Source organism: Lagenorhynchus albirostris, chromosome 3, assembly GCF_949774975.1.
Source record: "Lagenorhynchus albirostris chromosome 3, mLagAlb1.1, whole genome shotgun sequence".
Classification (NCBI taxonomy): domain Eukaryota; kingdom Metazoa; phylum Chordata; class Mammalia; order Artiodactyla; family Delphinidae; genus Lagenorhynchus; species Lagenorhynchus albirostris.
In genome coordinates this window covers 110,183,207-110,203,026 of record NC_083097.1, presented here as the reverse complement: position 1 = coordinate 110,203,026, position 19,820 = coordinate 110,183,207, and the positions used below count along the sequence as shown (strand labels likewise).

Genomic DNA, 19,820 nt, shown 5'->3' with positions numbered 1-19,820 from the left:
GACAATTTCATCTCTTCAAATTCCTAATATACTGTTTTATGAGGAACTAAGTCCATGAAAATGATAACTATTCATACACAAAATTATCTTCTTAGGTAACTCATATCTACCCTATAAATTTTGTACAGTACGGCCCAATTAACTCCTGTAATGTTTGGCAGTCCGTTAACATTTTTATTCCAAAGAAGCTTTAAGGTTGTACTCTTTCTAGTGTAATAATCCAACTAAATATAAAAATAGGCTTTCCATCTTATTCCAAAGCCTATGGTCATGAAATATCAACACGACACTCATAAGTTAAAACTCCAAAGTTTATCTCTAAGCCGCCCACACTTTTCTCCCATGCTTCCACACTGGTGGAGAGCAACATAAACTCCCATGTGGACCAAATGATTGCAATATCCTCCTAAGCATCATCCGGCTTCTTCTCTTGCCCTTGTCAAATAAATTCGTTCTCCATAAAAAAGCCAATCACATCTTTAAAATATCAATTGGATCACCTCCTACAGCACCTAGATAAAAATCTTTAACATGATTTACAAAGCCCTGCCATAATCTAACCTGTCTTGCCTAACTTCTCTGCAGATTCAATTCACAGCATTTTTTCAAGTGGCTATAATCCTCTCAGTCTGTCAAGTGTGCCTCAGTTCTTCCTCACTTGCTATTCCTTCTGCCTGGAACAACTCTTCCTCGCTCCCACCACGAACCTCCATGGTAAAACCCTACTCATCCTCTGCGTTTCATCTTAAATGACACTTCTTTAAGAAGCACCTTCCATCACCACCCCATATCCAATTTAAATTAGGTCCCCGTCATTGCTTTCCGTACTTTCCCATCTGGACCTTTACCACAGTCAGTAATTACATATTTGTTTAGCATCTGGTTTTCTCCACTAGCCATGTCCATGATGGCAGGATCTTACTTGTTTATCAGAGTACCTTTAGTGCTTAGCACAACAGCTGGCATATTAGAAGCTACTCATTATCTGCTGAAATGAAAGGAAGCCTAAATTTGGTGGGAAAGCAAGGGTCTCTTCTAGGTAAGGCTCAACTGGCTCCTCAAAAATGGAATTCAAATCCTGTTGCACCCACAATTTTAAATGAGTTACTTTCACTATACCCAGCCCTCCAGAACCTGCATCTCATTCCACTCTCACACTAAAACAAACCTATCTCACATTCCCTGTGTACCTCTGAGATATAAATCCATTCTTCCATAATCACTACTTAAAAAAAAAAATCAACCTTTCTGCCCACCATGTTCTACTTAGCCAAAGACTCCAACACAGAAATCTAAGCTAATCGAGATCACAGTTCAAAAACTACTTGGGGGCTTCCCTGGTGGTGCAGTGGTTGAGAGTCCACCTGCCGATGCAGGGGACACGGGTTCGTTCCCTGGTCCGGGAAGATCCCACATGCCGCGGAGCGGCTGGGCCCGTGAGCCATGGCCGCTGAGCCTGCGCTTCCGGAGCCTGTGCTCCGCAACGGGAGAGGCCACAACAGTGAGAGGCCCGTGTACCGGGGAAAAAAAAAAAAAAACTACTTGAATGTATGGCATCCCTCTAAGTTCCTGGAAATATAGGAACATGTAAGGAAAATTACTTTTAAGTATTTAAACATATATTCTTATCACAATTACATGGTGTATCTGGTCACCCATCAAATAGTCTTTGGGACAAATTTAACTGTGATCTGGGAAGATTAAATTCTTTTCTGAAACAACTCTTTCAGTTCCAAATAATGAGATTCATGGTAAAACTGCTGTAGTTACTATTTGTTTAAAGGAGAAAAGGGGTCATAAGAGTCTAAAAGAAAGGACAGGAACACTTCATTCCAATATTTGGAATTCTCTTACCTTTGGAGCTAAAGTATGTTCAATTCTAGCTGGGAAAAGACCAAAAAGTTACATGCCTAACTCAGTGCTCTAGCCCTCTTAATTTCTTGAGGAAAACTATCTCTACAGATGAAGCAAACTAGGATCCAGAGAGGAAAATAACAAATAGGAAATTAATGCTTAAATACTTAAAAACTTCATTGTACAATACACTTCCCTGGAAATACAAATTAGACCCACTGTTAAAAACTATTAAGATGGGAGGGTTGGGGATTGGGCTGTGACTGCTAATGAGTACAGGGTTTCTCTTGTGGGATGATGAAAATGTTTTAAAATTGTGTTGATGGTTGCACAGTTTTGTGTCTACACTAAAAACAAACTGTACACTTCAAAAGGGTTAACTGCATGGTATGTGAATTATATCTCATTAGTTAAAAACTATAAATAAAATTGAGAAAGGAACATCAAACTGTGGTTTTGGATCTGGGATGGGTTTTGCGGGAAGCAAATGGGTTACGTCTAAAATAAGGGATAGAAATTTGATAAGTTTAAGGGAAATGTTGTCAGTCTTCTGGGTAGCAAATATCAGTCTGGTATAGGGAGCAATCGAGTTGGCCAGAAATTGCTCAAGAAGTTTAACAAAAGGTAGGGTGAAAAACGAGCCTTAAAACAGAGGCCCTTAATGAGACACAATGAGAACCTAGCAAATAACAGAAACTTCTTAAAGAGATTCTGTCCAAGAGGAAGACAATGGATTGAAAGGTGTCTCTACGTACAAGACTCTTACCCTATCCAAGGAAAGACCTGGGTGAGTCATGATTTCTTAGCGCTGTGTCTATACTGGCTCCATAACTTACCATAGGTTCTAAAAGTCAAAGTGAGCCCCTGAGTCATTCATTAACAATTGCAGCCAACACCCTGGTTGGAATGTATTACAGTGAAAGCGGAACGCTGTTAGGGATAGGTGCGCGAAGAATGACAGCAAAGAATGACCCAACATTCAGTTCAATATACTGAAGCGACGTGAAAAACCAAAGCGAATGCAAAAGGTATCCAAAAGGCATCGATTTTATTAAATCCTTTTCTGATATCTTTCCGCGCCAATCCTATCTGGAGATCTCTGGTGCTCCGACTCCCTCTCTTCCGGGCGCCACCCCACCCCCCACTCACGTGGGACTCCGGTCTCTGCACTGTCTTACCGCCTGCCGGCAGACGCCACACCTGTTCAATTAAACTTTTATTAAGCTCCTGCTGTGTGCAAAGCTCCCAACTCTGTGCTGGGCTTTAGAGACGTCAGTACGCCCTGGGCCTATTATGTGCCCTCTAAAAGAGAATCTCGGTCCATCCCACATCCCGGGCCTGCCTTCCCCCCAGCTCCTACCCACAGCCTCCGCTGGTCCAAGTACCCACTCGGAGCCCTCGCTCGGCCGGCGGGCCACAGAAAAAAGGCCTCGCCCCTGGCGCAGACCCACACGGGGGGTCGCGGCCCCTAGTGACCTAAAACGCAGTGGGGGTCCACTACCCACCGAAGCCTCGGCTCGGAACGGAGGTGACTGCCCGGCCCGCGTTCCCCAAGCCGCGAGGGTCACAGACCCGAGCAAGCGCTACCTCCCCACCACCCCCCAACCCCCAGTGCACGCGGCTACCCTGGCCCACACTCACGGCGTGCAGCGGTCGCTGTATTCATTAGCGATCGTTTCGATGCCGCCGGCGCGGGCTACAGCGACGTAGCAGCTCTGGAACCCCAGATCTATGCCCACCACCGACATGGCGCCGGCTACAGCTCAGGCTCGAGCCCGGGTCCGGCCGGCAAGACAAGACACGGACCCCGGCGGGGCTGGCGCGCGTAAAGCGGGCCGCGTGGGCCAGGAAACTGGGGCTAGTGGGAGACGTGCGGAGGGCCACACAAGAGCCTAGGTTGTTAGCAGGAGGGCCGCAGCGGAGGACACTACACAGGCCGGCTCCGGCCGCAGCCTGGGCGCCGGTAGCGGGGGCGGAGAAGATCTCGAAAGGTCTCGTCGCTACGAGAGTAAAGAAGCAGCGCGAGAACTGAGAGGGAATGTTCTCGCGAGACTCCGGGTCAGCCGCTTTTCTTCCTGAGGCCCCGCCCCCCAGTTACGTACACGTGTACGTCACTCCCAGGCCCAAGAACCTGGGAAGGGCCGGCGAAAGACAGTTGGGAGGCGGGGTTGGCCATTGAGCATGTACACGGACCCCGCAGCCGCGCTAAGGGCGGCGGCAAAGAGCAGTGGAGCACCTCCCCTTCCAGAAGAAAGTAGGACAGCCGGTTTGAGGCAAAATACTGAGGAAGCGCTTTTGTCCTACTTCCGCTTTTTTCTTTATCTCAAAGGAAGTTCTGGTTGTGGCACCTCCTACGCCACACCTTGTGTTGGGAAATGGGAGCACAAACTAATCTTAAAAGTCCAGAGGCGTCTCTCATCTGCTCTCCTTGAGGTAGGTTGGTGGGTAGAGAAGGCCGCCGTTGGAACGCGGCCTTCGGCAGTCTTAGCTAAGACGCTGTCAAAGTCAAAGACAGCGCCCTCTGCGGCGGAGGGGAGGACTCCACCCTCAAGTCCACCGCCTTGTTTTTTTCGTTCAGCCTCGTCGCACCGTTTTCTAAACCACTCCTGTCCTTAGATCAGACTGAGGAGCCTACGGCACTTAAGCCTTTCAATCCCCAACCCATTCTAAGCACATGTCTTGAGCTGGATGCAAGAGACACTGAGGTGGATGACATGCTCCTAGGTACGTTCAGACCAGCCGGTAAGTGGCAGGATGAAATGAAGCTAGCGAATCATCAGGACCCCTCGCTTGCATGGGCACCTGGAAGAGCAAGGAGTTGCTGAGAGTTATGGTGGCTTCCAGTTGTGGAGCGGAAGCCAGCTGTCAATCGGGAAGCAACTCTTTGTAATGAGCATTTCTGATAAATCGCTTAAAGATAGAAGACAGGGAATCTGAATTTCCATGTCTTCAGTAATTTGATGTGATGTCTTATTCTAAGTATTTACTTTGTAAATACTTAAGCATTGTATAAGCTTCAACCTCACAAAACCTGAATCCAGTACAAGAGTAGCTAGACAGGTAAATGGGGTCCCAGTACCTGGTGGCAAGTTTGTCCACACATAATGGGGGAGCGGAGGCGAAAGGGCAGAGAAAATTTTTTGTTTAAATTTTTCTAGTCTTGCCATAAAATATGAATTTTATTTCACACCTGCTGCCTAAGAAGGTACCTCAATCTCCAGGAGCAATGCCCAAAGCCCACGTTGGGTGCCTTTAAACTTGCTAATCACCACACGGTTCTCACATTTTGGCTAAATCAAACCTGTTTTTGTCTTCAAAAACAAGCACTGAGTGCTCCCTGAGGCTGTAATAGGAGGTGTGGAGGCAGGAAGAAAAAGCCTTTGAAAAAGAGAACAAGGACAAACAGATGCTTGTACACCCATATTCACAGCATTATTCACAATAGCCAAAAGGTGGAAACAACCCAAATGTCCGCTGATGCATGAATGTGTTTTCAAGATGTGGTATATACGTATGATGGGATATTATGCAGCCTAAAAAGGAACAAAATTCTAACACGATGCAACATGGATGAACCTTGAAAACATCATGCTAAGTCAAAGAAGCTAGACACACAAAAAACAAATATTGACTAATTACATTTACACAAGGCGCCTAGAATAGGCAAATTCATAGAAACAGAAAATAGAATAGTGGTCACTAGGGGCTGGCTGGTAGGAGGGATTGGAGAGTTACTGTTTAATGGGTACAGAGTTTCAGTCTGGGATGATGAAAAAGTTCTAGAGTTGGATAGTGGTGCTGGTTGTACAACAATGTGAATGTACATAATGCCACTGATTTGTACACTTTAAAATGGTTAAAATGGTAAGTTTCCTTATGTATATTTTACCACAATTTTAAAAGTAAAGAAAAATAAGAAAAATTGTACTTGACCTTCCTTCCTCTATCTCCTATTTTTCTCCCATCTAGGAGGATATCAATAACACCAAAGATGTTACTGGCTTTACCTATGACAGAGTCCTGTCTCCATCTGTCTACTCTGGGTTATTAAGCACTGGACAAACAAGCCAGTCTGTAAACAGATAGGGTAGGGGGTCCACAGAGAAAGAGAATCAGGCACGGCTTTCTTGACGTAAGAAAAGCCATATTTGGCCGAAGCCATTTTTTGATCTACGCCTGGCCACAATGCTTGTCGTTGAACAGGTCTCAGTAATTAATGATCGTAAGGGAAGTGAGGGAATGCAGGAACAAAGGAAAAGCAGTCAAGAAACAGTAGTTCAGCAATAAAACAGAGTCCTAGTTCCTCCTCAAGGGATGTACATAATATGATACACATCTTCAAGTTCTACAGGAACTAAGGCCCCCACCCAGATGGAGGATGGAATGATGTTGATCTTTTCTGACACTTGTGGCTTTAATCACCTAAAGCTTTGTCCCAGTTCAATGTTAAAAATCTCCTCAGCTCAAGCCCCTTCATGAATATGCATATACCACACAAGGCCTTTCATGGATATGCACGTACTCTTGGCTTAAAACTTCCCCAGTTTTGCTGTTCAGGGAGACACTGCTTTGGGAAAGATCCCCGGTGTTCTCCTTTCTAACTTCAAGTAATAAATCCTTCATTCTCCATATCTTTGGCTTGGTGGTGTCTTTTGGCTCAACACCCACCAAGAGGGGAACCCAGTTTTGGGGTAACAAGCCTGACCTAGGCTGAAGTGCCTAAACTACCTAGAAGATCACTATGTCTGGGTTGTGGACTCTGTCTCTGCCTTCCATCTTGTGTGAGGCCTCCCCAGCCTTTAGCTAAACTGGCAAAAAACATCCCTATCTTTTTGTGTTCCAACTTCATACCTACCTGCCTTATTTGCCTTGGCACTGCTTTCAGTTTAAAATACCATTGGTTCTATCAATCTTTTGAACAATTTGTCCTTCTCAAAATGAAGCATAACATCAGTTACAGAGAGCACTCTTCCTGCTAAAAATAGTGTATTTGATCATCAAACTTATAGCTCAAGAGGCTATTCTGGGATATTTAAATAAATGAAGTCAGAAAAGGTTATTTAAGAATTCCAAAGAATCTAAAGGAACAAGTTTCCAAGAATCGATTGTGAAGCAGTAAAGTTGCCAGAATATTTAATGTCAAAGGCACCATGGGTGTAGCACAAGTTCTTTTCATTTAGCAGAGCATCTTGAGTATTTTAGAAGGAAGTTGTTAAATGCCTTTCTCTGATACAATGATCAAATTTAGTTCTAAGCAATTAGCAAATTTTTTGTCTGTTTGTTTTCAGTACACAGTGTTCATAGCCTGCCTACCACAAGACAAAAGTTTCTCAGTCAGTTGGGAATTCATAGTCTTCCCTGCCAGGTGTCCAGTGGAATCCTGTTCTATATTCTGGAGCAGGTTCTGGAATCATTTGCTTCACAAGTAAGCTACAAACTCAGATAATGGTGTTTTCTGGCTTCCCTGATATCACAGTGAGTGGACCAATGCCCTTAGCAGAACCAGCGCTCCTTTCTTAAACTCTAAAACTCTAACAACTCAATAATAATGGTAATTACTTCATCTCTAGCTCCTACAGTATGTGCCAGACATTGTGCTGAGTGATTTGGATATCATAATCCATTTAATCCTCACAGCATACCCATTAGGTGGGTGTCATTTTCCAATTTTGAAGATGAAAAAACAGACCTGATGAGGTTAAAGAGCTTGTCCAAGGTTATATAACTTTTAAAACTCCAATTTCAAAATGGCCTCCTACAACTACACCACTGTTTTCTTTAAGCTCATGTTCCTTGTAAGGGCTCCATAGAGTAAATATGGGAAACAAAAGAATAAGAGAAATTAATTCAACTAGTCATTCATTGTAGACCTTTTGGAATACTTTCCTTACTTTCAGTGTTTTTGTTATGTATATATGATGGTTGAATTTGGTTGTGCCTTTTTTATTGTTAAACCGGCCTTTCCCAAACTGTGTTCTATGAGATATGAATAGGTTAATAATGTCATTTTAAAGACTCTGAGAAGTCTAAAGAAAACCTGTTTAAACGTTGTTTAATTATAAGTACAAGTATAACAAGCATAAATATAAGGAGTAGTAGGGCACAATTTAGTCTCCTGGTTTTTTCCCTCAAGTATTTTTCTAATCTTAACACTCTTCTGATATAGAAACTACCATTACAGTTCACTCCTAGCCCCAAATTCGCTGAAATCCTAGTGTCCTTCCTCACACTATTATACCGTCTGCTTACATAGTAGCACTATGATCTCATTCTGAGGTCCTTTCCCAAAGCCTCACTCTTTTGCCTTTATTCGGGCTGATTACACTTATACATACGTCCTGCAGTATCATCAGTATCCCAAACCTTTCCCTCTTTATAATCTTAAAATGCTGGGTGAACTTTGCAAAGATTTCTCCAGGCCACAAAGACTGATACCATCAGGAAATTTTAACCCCTTCATCTAGGTCTCTTGATCCCTGATAATTTTCCTGACCTGATTCATAGCCTCCTTACCTATAAGCTCCACCCTCTCCTCAACCAGCCCCAGACTCAGCCTTCTTCCACCTCTATAGCAGCTGACATTCCAACTCCACCCCCAAAGTCCAGCCTCTTGGTCTGGTCTGCTGAGACCAGAAACGTGACTCTCACCTGCTCAGACTCACCTGCTCAGCTGGGTTTTGCTCTGGCTTGTCCTGTTCCTGAGTACAGAGGGACCCCCCGCCAGGGAGCTATCCTGCCATCTCATGTCTGCAAATTACAAAACTCTTTTACCATCTTTTGTTTAAAGTGTCAAATTCATCAGGACTCAATGTATCCTGTGCTGGTTTCCCTTCAGCTAAATACAGCTTCTTTGTCTCAGGACAGAATGCTCTTTGCTTCTTGCTCTAAGACTCAAGGACAATGATTTTAAAAGGCCCTGTGGCCTCAGATAATAATTCACTTTTCAGGTTTCCTGATTAAAGAGGAATCTGGGGTATGAATATGTGTAATTTGATAAAGAATCAGTGTTACTATGAACAGTGTTACTATGAAAAATTTCATGTGGCACTCTGCCCAGGCATGGCGTCACAACCACAGCAGGACCATTTATTTTCTTGTGGACATGTAGTTAATGTTCAAATGCAAAGTGAGTTCAAAATCTAAATATATCACAGACGATTACAGTTTGACACTTGAACGCCAGCAGTGCAAGCTCTAACTCAGAGGAGAGTGACTAACATGTTTTCCTGGCAGTGGCACAGGAATCCATCCCCATGGCCAAAGGCAGCAGCAACAGCTACAGCAGGCTGAAACAACAGAGGGGATGACTTGAGCTCACTGGAAGCATCAGTTTCTCTTCCAGACAAGACAAAGACAAGCCTGAAAAAGGTAGCGGGAAGAAACTTCCACTATGGAGATACTGTGAAACAAAAAGCATGATAAGAACTTTATGTATTCTTGAAATGCTTTGAAAGAATAAGGCACTCAGCAAAGAGTAGAAATGAGGTTAATAAGTCATTCTTCAGAAATGGATGACTGGCCCTTTAAGAATACTATTTAGTCTATTAAATATGGCCATATTTTGTGCCATTTCCACTGAAGGCAAGAGTTATTTTTGAAAAGAGCAATGAAAAGATCCCAGCTGAATATCCTTACTTGATACAGTAGTTTGTGCCAGTGAACAGAGCTTGGGATATCTTTTTTTATTCCAATGGTACTAGCACTTGTTTTGAGAAGTCAGGAAAGCGTAGTATATTCGTCTTTCGCGTGTCATCTTACCCCTAAATGAGATGAGATCCAGGGCCCCAAGAAGGCCCCATCACACTAAAAGATCTCTTCCAGTCATTTAGAGTGTCAGTAGAGTGACAAAAATGCCTCCATTAGGGCTTCTCTCTTATGTTCTTTCTTAGGGCTTCTTCTCTAAAAGTAAAATCCCCTTCTAAAGCAGAGAGGACACAGTGACAATCTGGCATCTCCATGTAAACAAACAGAAAGTAAAACTACGTGGTTGAGAGGAAGTTCATGAATGAGCTCCTCACTCCACCCCCTGCCCCCCACCTCTCAAGCACACACACATAGCACTCAGCCTTTACTTTCAGATCCCTTAGGTGGGTGCCTTTCTCTAGAATTTTCAGTGGAATTTCCTAAAGCACTGAAATATTTGAGAGTTGCTGGTGCTTTTGTGAAGCAAGGCTGGGCACTTGCCCTGCCTCTGTGAGAAGTAGCTCCCTTTGACTAAAGGCGTGGTTGCTGGTAGCAGAGACATTCTGTTCCCTCTATAAGAGGCAACACAGTGTAATGAAGCAGTAATAATTACAGCCGTGATACTGGTACCAGAAAAGACAAGGACAAGCAGAAATAAAATTCCAGAAACATATCCAAGTATGAGAATCCAGTATATGATACTTGGCATTTCACACTAGTGAGGGAGAGGTGGTGTTGGAATATTAGCTAACCATTTGGGAAAAAAATTTTAGATCCCTACCTCAAACTGTATGCAAGAATATATTCCTGATAAGTCAAATACTTAAAGGTTTACAAATTAAGTTTCAAAAATAAAAACATATGATTACCAGAAAATAAAGGTGAATATATACATTATATATATTTATGCAACCACACACACACATAATGATCTTTTGTAAGGACAAGAGCAAAAGACAAAAACAGTAAAAGCAAAGATAGAAAAATGAATGCAGAAAAGACCGTAAACAAAATGAAAAGCAATAAATACAAAGTTCATAAAGATTACCGCCAGACTGTAAAATTAGCTAACTTAGTTAACTTGTAAAAGATTGTAGAAGATTGATATCACAAATGGTATTTGTTTGGGAGAGATGCAAATGATTTCTGTCTGGTAGTAAAGATACTCCCAAAGATTATGCTTTCATTGCCCTGTAGAACAATAACAGGTTTTGTATTTAACTTAGCAATCTAATTTCAGCATTCTTTCTTTCACTTCAGGATCTTGAGTTCTCCATTGAATGATCTTTACTCTCCTGCTGGTCTCCTCACTGAGGTAAGTAAATCACTGACATAGCCTCACTATATATATTTGTATGTTTTTAACTTTTTAAAAATTATATACTTTGTCCTGAAAAAGTTAAACATAGAATTACCATATGATCCAGTAATTCCATTCCTAGGTATAAACCTAAAAGAATTGTAAACAAAGTCTCAAACAGATACACATACACCAATGTTTACAGCAGCATTATTCACAATAGCCGAAGTGTGGAAACAAGCTAAGTGTGCACCAACAGATGAATGGATAAACAAAATGTGGTATACACATGCAATGGAATACTATTCAGCTATAAAAAAGGGATGAAATTCTGATATATGGTACAATATGAATAAACCTTGAGAGCATTATCCTAATTGAAATGAGCCAGGCACGAAAGGACAAATGTATGACTTCCTCATATATGAGGTACCTAGAATAAGCAAATTCATAGAACATAGAATGGAGGTTACCATAGGCTGTGGGAAAGGGTGAATCAGAGTTATTTTTTAATGGGTACACAGTTTGGGGTTTTTTTTTGGAGGGGTAGCGTTTTTCTGTTGTTTTCTTTTTTTTTTAGAAGATGTTGGGGGTAGGAGTTTTTTAATTTATTTATTTTTGCTGTGTTGGGTCTTCGTTTCTGCGCGAGGGCTCTCCCCAGCTGTGGCAAGTGGGGGCCACTCCTCATCACGGTGCACGGGCCTGTCACTATCACGGACTCCCTTGTTGTGGAGCACAGGCTCCAGACGTGCAGGCTCAGCAGTTGTGGCTCACGGGCCCAGTTGCTCTGCAGCATATGGGATCCTCCTGGACCGGGGCCCAAACCCGTGTCCCCCACATCGGCAGGCAGACTCTCAACTACTGTGCCACCAGGGAAGCTCTCTGTTGTTTTTGTTTGCTTGTTTTCGGCCACGCCGGTGAGGCTTGCTTGATCTTTTTTTTTTTTTTTAATGAATTTATTTATTTATTTTTGGCTGTGTTGGGTCTTCATTGCTGTGCGGGGGCTTTCTCTAGTTGTGGTGAGCGGGGGCTACTCTTCCTTGTGGTGCACAGGCTTCTCATTGCGGTGGCTTCTCTTGTTGCAAGCACGGGCTCTAGGCACGTGGGCTTCAGTAGTTGTAGCATGTGGGCTCAGCAGCTGTGGCTCACGGGCTCTAGAGCAGAGACTCTAGAGCACAGGCTTAGTTGCTCCACAGCATGTGGGATCTTCCCAGACCAGGGTTCGGACCTGTGTCCCCTGCATTGGCAGGTGGATTCTTAAGCACTGTGCCACCAGGGAAGTCCCGGCTTTCTGGATCTTAATTCCCTGATCAGGGATTGAACCTGCGCCCTCGGCAGTGAAAGCACCGAGTCCTAACCATTGGACTGCCAGGGAATTCCTAGGTACACAGTTTCTATTAGGGATGATAAAAAATGTTCTGGAAATGGATAGTGGTAATGATTGCCTGACATTGTGAATATACTTAATGCCATTCAATTGTATACCTAAAAATGGTTAAAATGATGAATTTTATGTTTTGTATACTTTCCCACAATAAAAAATTTTATTCTTTGACAACAACTTGGGAAGAAATATCCTTAAGATATGTGACATCAGGGACTTCCCTGGTGGTCCAGTGGGTAAGACTCTGCGCTCCCAATGCAGGGGGCCCAGGTTCAATCCCTGGTCGGGGAACTAGATCCCACATACATGCTGCAACTAAGAATCCCGCATGCTGCAACTATGAGCCTGCATGCCACAACTAAAAGATCCTGCATGCTACATTAAAGATCCCACGTGCCACAGCTAAGATTCAGTGCAGTCAAAATAAATATTTTTTTAAAAAAAGGTATGTGACATCAAATATTCTTTATATATACATACTTGTCGTAAGTCAATCATAAAAAATGGACCAAAGATTAGAAAACAAAGTTCACTAAATAATAAGAAGTAAGGTCCCACAAGCCACATGGTGCAGCCAAAAAAATAAAATAAAATGGTTTAAAAGAAAGAATAAGTACAAATGACAAATAAACATAAAATGTTCAACTTCACCTGGGATTTTTTAAAATGTTAATTAAAACAACAGTGAAATTCTATTCTTCATAGCATATTGGAAAAACAATATTATATGATATAAAACAAACTGCAATACACCTTACTGGCAAAGGTATCAGGGAAAATATGATCTGGTTCTGTCGTTCTAGAGAGCATTTTGGGAAAAGTGTGCATACTCTGTGACAAGAGTTCTACTTCAAGGAATATATCCTTACAAAATGATGGGCAAGCATACTTACCCTGTGTATACAAGAGAGGAAGTATAGTAGAGTACTTAACCCTACAGCCTTGGGCTTGAATACCAGTTCCAAGTGGCTTACTTGGAACTATGTAGGTCAGTTTCCTCACCTACAAAATGGGGGAAATAATAGGACCTACCTCAATAAAAAATAAAAAAAATAAAAAAAAATAATAGGACCTACCTCATAAGATTGATGTGACACATAAATAAGACAGTTATTATAAAATGTACATTACCTGACACAGAGCATATGCTCGAGAAATATTAGAGGTGGTCGTTACTGTTGTTGCTCTAATAGGATATTGTGTGAGATTTTTCCCAGTTGTCCCAGAATTGGTGATTAGGGCCCACAGGTGAGAACAAAGAAGTGAAAACTAACCTACACCCTTAAGAAAATTGCCAGTAATTGGAGCCAGGCAACTCCCCAAGAGACTAAGCAGAAACAGGCTAGACATTACCAGCCTCCTCCCTACTCCAACCACCCCACCCTTCCAGGTCTCTGTAGAAGTGAGGAGGAGTGAAGGGCACTTGGTGATTTGCTTTGTGGGGAGTGCAGAATTACTTCATGATGAGAAGGGATTTTCTCTTCCCAGCAGGAGAGAGGCAGAAGGTGCTCTCTCTCCAGGGAAAACAAATGAGAAGGGAGGCTCTTGTAAAGACTGGAGAGAGGTACATAGGGAGGGGAGACCTCCATTCCATGCCTTAGTTGGCCATTTGCTGAGGCAGCATGCTAGCCAGTTTCCCCCTTTGAACAAAGGAGGGGCAAATATGAACAAAAGAAAAGAAAACTGAAGACAGCAAGCTATATGAAGGGACCAAGAGAGGAAAGTAATATGGTGTGACAAGGAAATAAGTATTCCCCCTGGATCTACTGCACGTTAGAAGAGGTGGCTGAACTTGAACTGTTTCACCAGACCCTACCCAAGAAGCTGCTGGCTGGAAGAGACCCTTGCAACAGGAGGCAGCAGTTGAGAAGGAATGGTCAAGCTGGAGCTGGGATCCCCTCATCAGGGAACTATGGAGTAGGAGGCCCAGAGGGGTCCTCCAAGGACATCTATCCTGGACATGTGCCACACAGTGGGTATTAGCACAGAGACCCATCAGCATAGACTAGAGAAACAGGGACAGTCAACAGAGAACCTTACAGACACACTCAGGCAAGTATAAAACCTTTTGATTCCAGATTTCTATTATTTGAAGCTAAAGGTATCTTAATATACTTCTTTCTCTGTAGACCCAATTTCTCTCTCTTCATGTACTGGCTGCCTGTCAGCTCCGAATGTATATGTTTCAAGTCCAGCCCTATGCAGAGATGAAAACTGAAGACCTTCAGTTCTATTATAAAATTCCCAGGTAATGGTCCAGCTTGGATCAGTCAAACTGGTTCAGTCAGGTATACCTGAGAATACAGGGTCACTAATCCCAGTCTCAGAAGACTGTGTCATCATGAGCTGGAAAGGCACCCCACACATGTCTCACAGTGTTGATGCAGTGGAAGAAGATGTTGTCCCAGAATCCTAGAGCACTGAGGAATCCAGATAGTCCTGGGTGGGCTTTGAAATAAACATTATATATATAGGGGAGGGCATTTACTATACTTCACTTTCCAGAGAGCTTCACAAGGTAATGTGTAGGGACTGTGGGAGTTTGGAAGGGCAGAAGGAACTGGATCTGAGAAGAAATGAGAGAGGTCATTGATTGCCACAGAGAGAGAGAGTGGTCATGTCATCTACAATGTGACCACCCTTTACAGCAGCCCATAAATCTTCAGTAAAATCATGAGCCACTTGGTGTGATGGGATTTCTGGTGGGCACATGAAAGGGGAATGCAACTTCATAACCAGGTGTGACCTGGGGCAGGAACCTAAGAGGAATTAAACCACTAGAAGAGTAGAGTAGTCTTTGAATTACCCCAGACCCTGGATATCAAAGCCAGGTTTACCCAATTCTCTAAGTGCACTGAAGCCTCTAGGTGACAACTGGGTTACGATTTTAATGGCAGGGAAAAAGAAGGAAACCACAAAAGATTTCACCAATAGCAGCCTGATTAAATAACCTGTGATTAAATTAAATCTAGCTAACTATCAATACAAGTTAGAATCCTGATCCTTCACAGGATGGGGCTTCTGTGCTTTTTCTGCAGTTGGCCTGGTGAAATGGAGCAGTGAGGAATTTCAAAACTCTCGGATGTTCTTTAGATTCTAAGACTTCTAGTCTATATTTGCTTCTTTGGAATCAAATTTCCCTGGAACTTTATTACAATGGGCTATTTTCTTACCATACTGATTCATATACCTTCAAGCCTTAAAGCTCTTAGATGGTGGGAGCAGGGATTTCTGTGACCTCTAGCCCACATTAAGGCAAATTGGGCTTTGAGGGAGAATGGGAGAAGTGGCAAGTACTCTGAAAAAAGTTGTCGAAAACAGAATGAAGGGACTTCCCTGGTGTCGCAGTGGTTAAGAATCTGCCTGCCAATGCAGGGCACATGGGTTCGATCCCTGGTGCAGGAAGATCCCATATGCCACGGAGCAACTAACCCCAAGTGCCACAACTACTGAAGCCTGCGTGCCTAGAGCCTGTGCTCCGCAACAAGAGAAGCCACCGCAATGAGAAGCCCGTGCACCGCAACAAAGAGCAGCCCCTACTCGCTGCGACTAGAGAAAGACCTCGCGCAGCAACGAAGACCCAACGCAGCCAAAAATAAAATAATTTTTTTAAAAAAGAAGAAAATCAGAGATATAATTTAAAAATAACCCCACTTTCTAAATGCAATAAGTATCTTCATGTAAAAATTATTGGGATTAAAATTCACTTTGAGGGAGTTCCCCGGAGGCCTAGTGGTTAGGATTTCAGGCTTTCACTGCTGTTGCCCGGGTTCAATCTGTGGTCGGGGAACTGAGATCCCGCAAGCTGCGCAGCGCAGCCAAAAAGGAAAAAAAAAAATTCACTTTGAGGATTTAGCAATGATAAAAAGCCCTTCATATGGATGCTAAACAGACTTACTGGGGTGATCATTTAGTACTATATAAAAATACAAGTCATTATGTTGTACACCTGAAAGTAATACGTGTCAATTATACCTCCCAAAAAAAGTCCTTCATGACATCTATTTTAAAATGGATTCATGAAACTTCACTGAAGAAAATGGAAAAGAAACAGAATAGTTAGTTTTTTTATTTGTTTGTTTGTTTGGCCACGACATGTACCTTGCAGGATTGAACCCAGGCCATGGCAGTGAAAGCGCTGAATCCTAACCACTGGACCACAGGGAACTCCCAACAGTTAGAATTTTTAAAATGCAGAGACAGGGCATAAATGTTTTGTCACAGAAATAATCCTGGTTCAACATGTAATGAATGGAAAGGTGTATAATACCTAAAATGGACAAGATTTACAAATGCTGGTAATACTTGGAAATTTGAAGCAACTCTTTTTTTTTTTTTTTTGAAGCAACTCTTAACAATGTCTGGAGTTGATTCAAATTTTCCAAATTCTCAAAAGATTGCTAAAAACCAGATGGTGCAAAAAGAAAATCTTTATAGCAAATTTACCCGTAGCAAGTACAAGAAAAGGATCTGTTGACAACTCCAGAGCCGTCTTGAACTTGAAGCACTATAGAAAGTGCTTCTCACAAAAAATTTAAGTGCTCTTAGGATGTACCTGCTTTTTTTAGAAAGAGGCTATCTTGCCACTCTTATTCATTAAAAAAATGTAATTACTATTTTCTGTTTTGCTTTAGACACCACATAAACTGAATCTTGATTTAGTATTTTTCTGATTAGCATTCTAATGAAAAATGATTTAGAGGTATTTATTTTTAAGTATTTTGGCCAACTTGGGTTTTTTCACTAGTAGCACTAGTAACGTGGAAAAAAATTTAAAAAGCTTTTATCAGTTGTTTTATCTATCACAGAAAGGAGTGTTTGGTATGGTAAAATATTACTCACTTCATATTTTTTAAACCTTAAGATATACATTCATAGACAATACTAAATGTTTACAAATGTTTAATCTATGTACGCATAAGGACCTAAAAGTAAATTCTGTGTTTTTCCATATTTTTTACATTTACCAGAAGTAAAACTTTTCTTTAAAAGTCAAAAACTTAAGAAATAATTCTGTCTAGAAATAATTCTGCCACAACTAAGAGTTTGCATGCCACATCAACTAAATCCCACATGCTGCAGTTAAGACCCGACACAGCTAAATAAATAAATAAATAAAATTCTCCAGAAACATTGTCCATGATATTTTAAAATGTGTTAGAATTAGTTAAGTTTCAGTTGTGGGACTTCCCTGGTGGTGCAATGGTTAAGAATCTGCCTGCCAATGCAGGGGACACGGGTTCGAGCCCTGGTCCAGGAAGTTCCCACATGCCGTAGAGCGGCTAAGCCCATGTGCCACAACTACCGAGGCTGTGCTCTACAGCTCATGAGCTGCAATTACTGGAGCCCACGGGCCCACGCATCGCAACAAAGAGTAGCCCCCGCTCGCTGCAACTAGAGAAAGCCTGCGCACAGCAACAAAGACCCAACACAGCCAAAAATAAATAAATAATTTTTTTTTTTTTAAAAAAGAAAACCTCAAACATCTCTATATGTAGATAGTGGAAAGTAACATGCATTGTTTTCTCAATCTCTATTTTAAGTTTTTCCGTAATGAAAATGGATCATTTGTGTTTTAATAAAGGCAGGAGGGGTGTGGTTTCAAGACTCGAGCTCAAACCGGGAAAAAGTCATTTTTGCCTCAGGACCCACGTCGCAGAAAAGGTACACTAGAGGGGGTAGGCGGCCAGAGACATTCGATGAATGAGGGTATGTCTGGAAGAAATATTAGATCATCATTCCGAATTTCACATGAACTTTAATAAATCAACCATCATATATCTGACCTTGCAATTAAAATGTTTGGATTTAGAGCACAGAAGTTTATATCCTCCTCACCAGAAAAGGGAGAGAGAAAGAGAGCTGAGATGGGTATTTTCATTTCAGCTAGTTTCCTTTGTTTTTTTTTGTTTTTTTTCCCTTTGTTTTTGCTATATGACATTTCTATTTTAAAAAAATATTTAAATATTTATTTATTTATTTTTGCTGCGCTGGGTCTTAGTTGTAGCACACAGGATCTTTTTCTTTTTTTTAACATCTTTATTACAGTATAATTGCTTTACAATGGTGTGTTAGTCTCTGCTTTATAACAAAGTGAATCAGTTATCCATATACATATGTTCCCATATCTCTTCCCTCTTGCATCTCCCTCCCTCCCACCCTCCCTATCCCACCCCTCTAGGTGGTCACAAAGCACCGAGCTGATCTCCCCACACAGGATCTTTTAATTGTGACATGTGAGCTCTTAGTTGTGGCATGCATGCAGGATCTAGTTCCCCAACCAGGGGTCGAACCCGGGCCCGGGAGCACGGAGTCTTACCCACTGGACCACCAGGGAAGTGCCTATATGACATTTCTAAATGTTTGGCCACCTGTAGGCCTTTGTAAAACACGTTACCTCTCCCACTGTTGTCTACTTGTGAAAAATTTTACATGGAAATGTCTTATGAAGAGGTCCTGTTATAGGATATAATGTACAACTTTTGTTTTTTCTGCTCAGCATTCATTCCTTAAAGAATTCCTCTGATCTTCTTCATTCTGGTGGCTTGCTAACTGTGGGATCCCACCCCCCACCAGAGGGATGGGCACATCTCACTAAGAAGCCAAGCAAACTCCTACAAGGGAACTTCACTGTTGAGATGAGGCACACAGGTACCACACGGGGTTGGACCTGATCATCTGCTGGCAATTGCCTAAAAAGGTAGCACACAAGCTCCTATGACTAAGATCTGGACTTTTCTGGTTCAAGGCCTTCTCAAGGCTGTACTTCCTCTTTCTAAATTATGAGCCAGCCAATAAACTACTAATAAATTCTTTGTTTATTTAGCCAAAGTTTTGTTTTGTGTTTCTTGCAATTGAATCCTAAAAGATATAAGGGCATTCGTTCTATATTATCGCAAAATACAGTCATTCCTCAGTATCCTCAGTGGCTTGGTTCCAGGACACTTCCCAACGCCCCCGAAAAATCCGTGGATGCTCAAGTTCCTTATACAAACCAGTGCAGTATTTGCATAAAACCTACACACATCCTCCTGTGTACTTTAAATCATTTCTAGATTATTTGTAATACCTAATACAATGTAAATGCTATATAAATATATAAATTTATACATTTATACATTATAAATGTATAAATTTATGCATTTATACATTTATATAAATGTAAATGCTATATAAATATAGCATTGTAAATACATGTAAATACTATGTAAACAGTTGCCAGTGCAAATTCAAGTTTTGCTTTTTGGAACTTTCTGGAATTTTTTTCCCAAATATTTTCATTCTATGGTTGATTGAATCCATAGATACCCAACCTGCAGATAAGGAGGGCTGACTATAAACAAAACTGGCTAGAGGGGAAGGAGAGTTGTATAATGGAAAAAGCTCAGGGCAGTGGGCCTTGGATAAATCACTTAACAAAGAGGTCTGAGTCTCAGTCCCTTAATTTGTAAAACGGGGATCCTCTGGGGGCAAGGCACAGAAACTTGACTTGAACCATCTTAATCACAAAAGAGATTTACTGAAGGAAGGCTGTGATAACCCAAAGAATCAAAGGAAAAGGCAATCAAGTCTAGGTAGGTCTTTCTGTCTCTCTTCTCT

General features: G+C 41.9%; 1 protein-coding gene and 1 long non-coding RNA gene across 3 annotated transcripts in view; one reads left to right on the top strand and one right to left on the bottom strand.

Annotated features, from left to right (window-relative positions):
• The window catches only part of HSPA4 (heat shock protein family A (Hsp70) member 4), a 42,760-nt gene extending 38,926 nt beyond the window's left edge, over nucleotides 1-3,834 (bottom strand). The window contains exon 1 of the mRNA XM_060143582.1: nucleotides 3,496-3,834. Coding sequence (XP_059999565.1) covers nucleotides 3,496-3,602 — 107 coding nt within the window. The 5' untranslated portion in view covers nucleotides 3,603-3,834. The remainder of the gene's footprint in view (nucleotides 1-3,495) is intronic.
• A 236-nt stretch (nucleotides 3,835-4,070) lies between these two features.
• On the top strand, nucleotides 4,071-17,882 carry LOC132518241 (uncharacterized). 2 transcript variants are annotated; one of them, XR_009539888.1, is made up of 4 exons: nucleotides 4,071-4,287; nucleotides 9,088-9,222; nucleotides 10,798-10,852; nucleotides 17,806-17,882. It is a non-coding gene; the product is annotated as an uncharacterized LOC132518241 (long non-coding RNA). The 2 variants fall into 2 exon arrangements; XR_009539889.1 differs by lacking the exon at nucleotides 4,071-4,287 and adding an exon at nucleotides 4,431-4,578.
• Nucleotides 17,883-19,820: the final 1,938 nt, after the last annotated feature.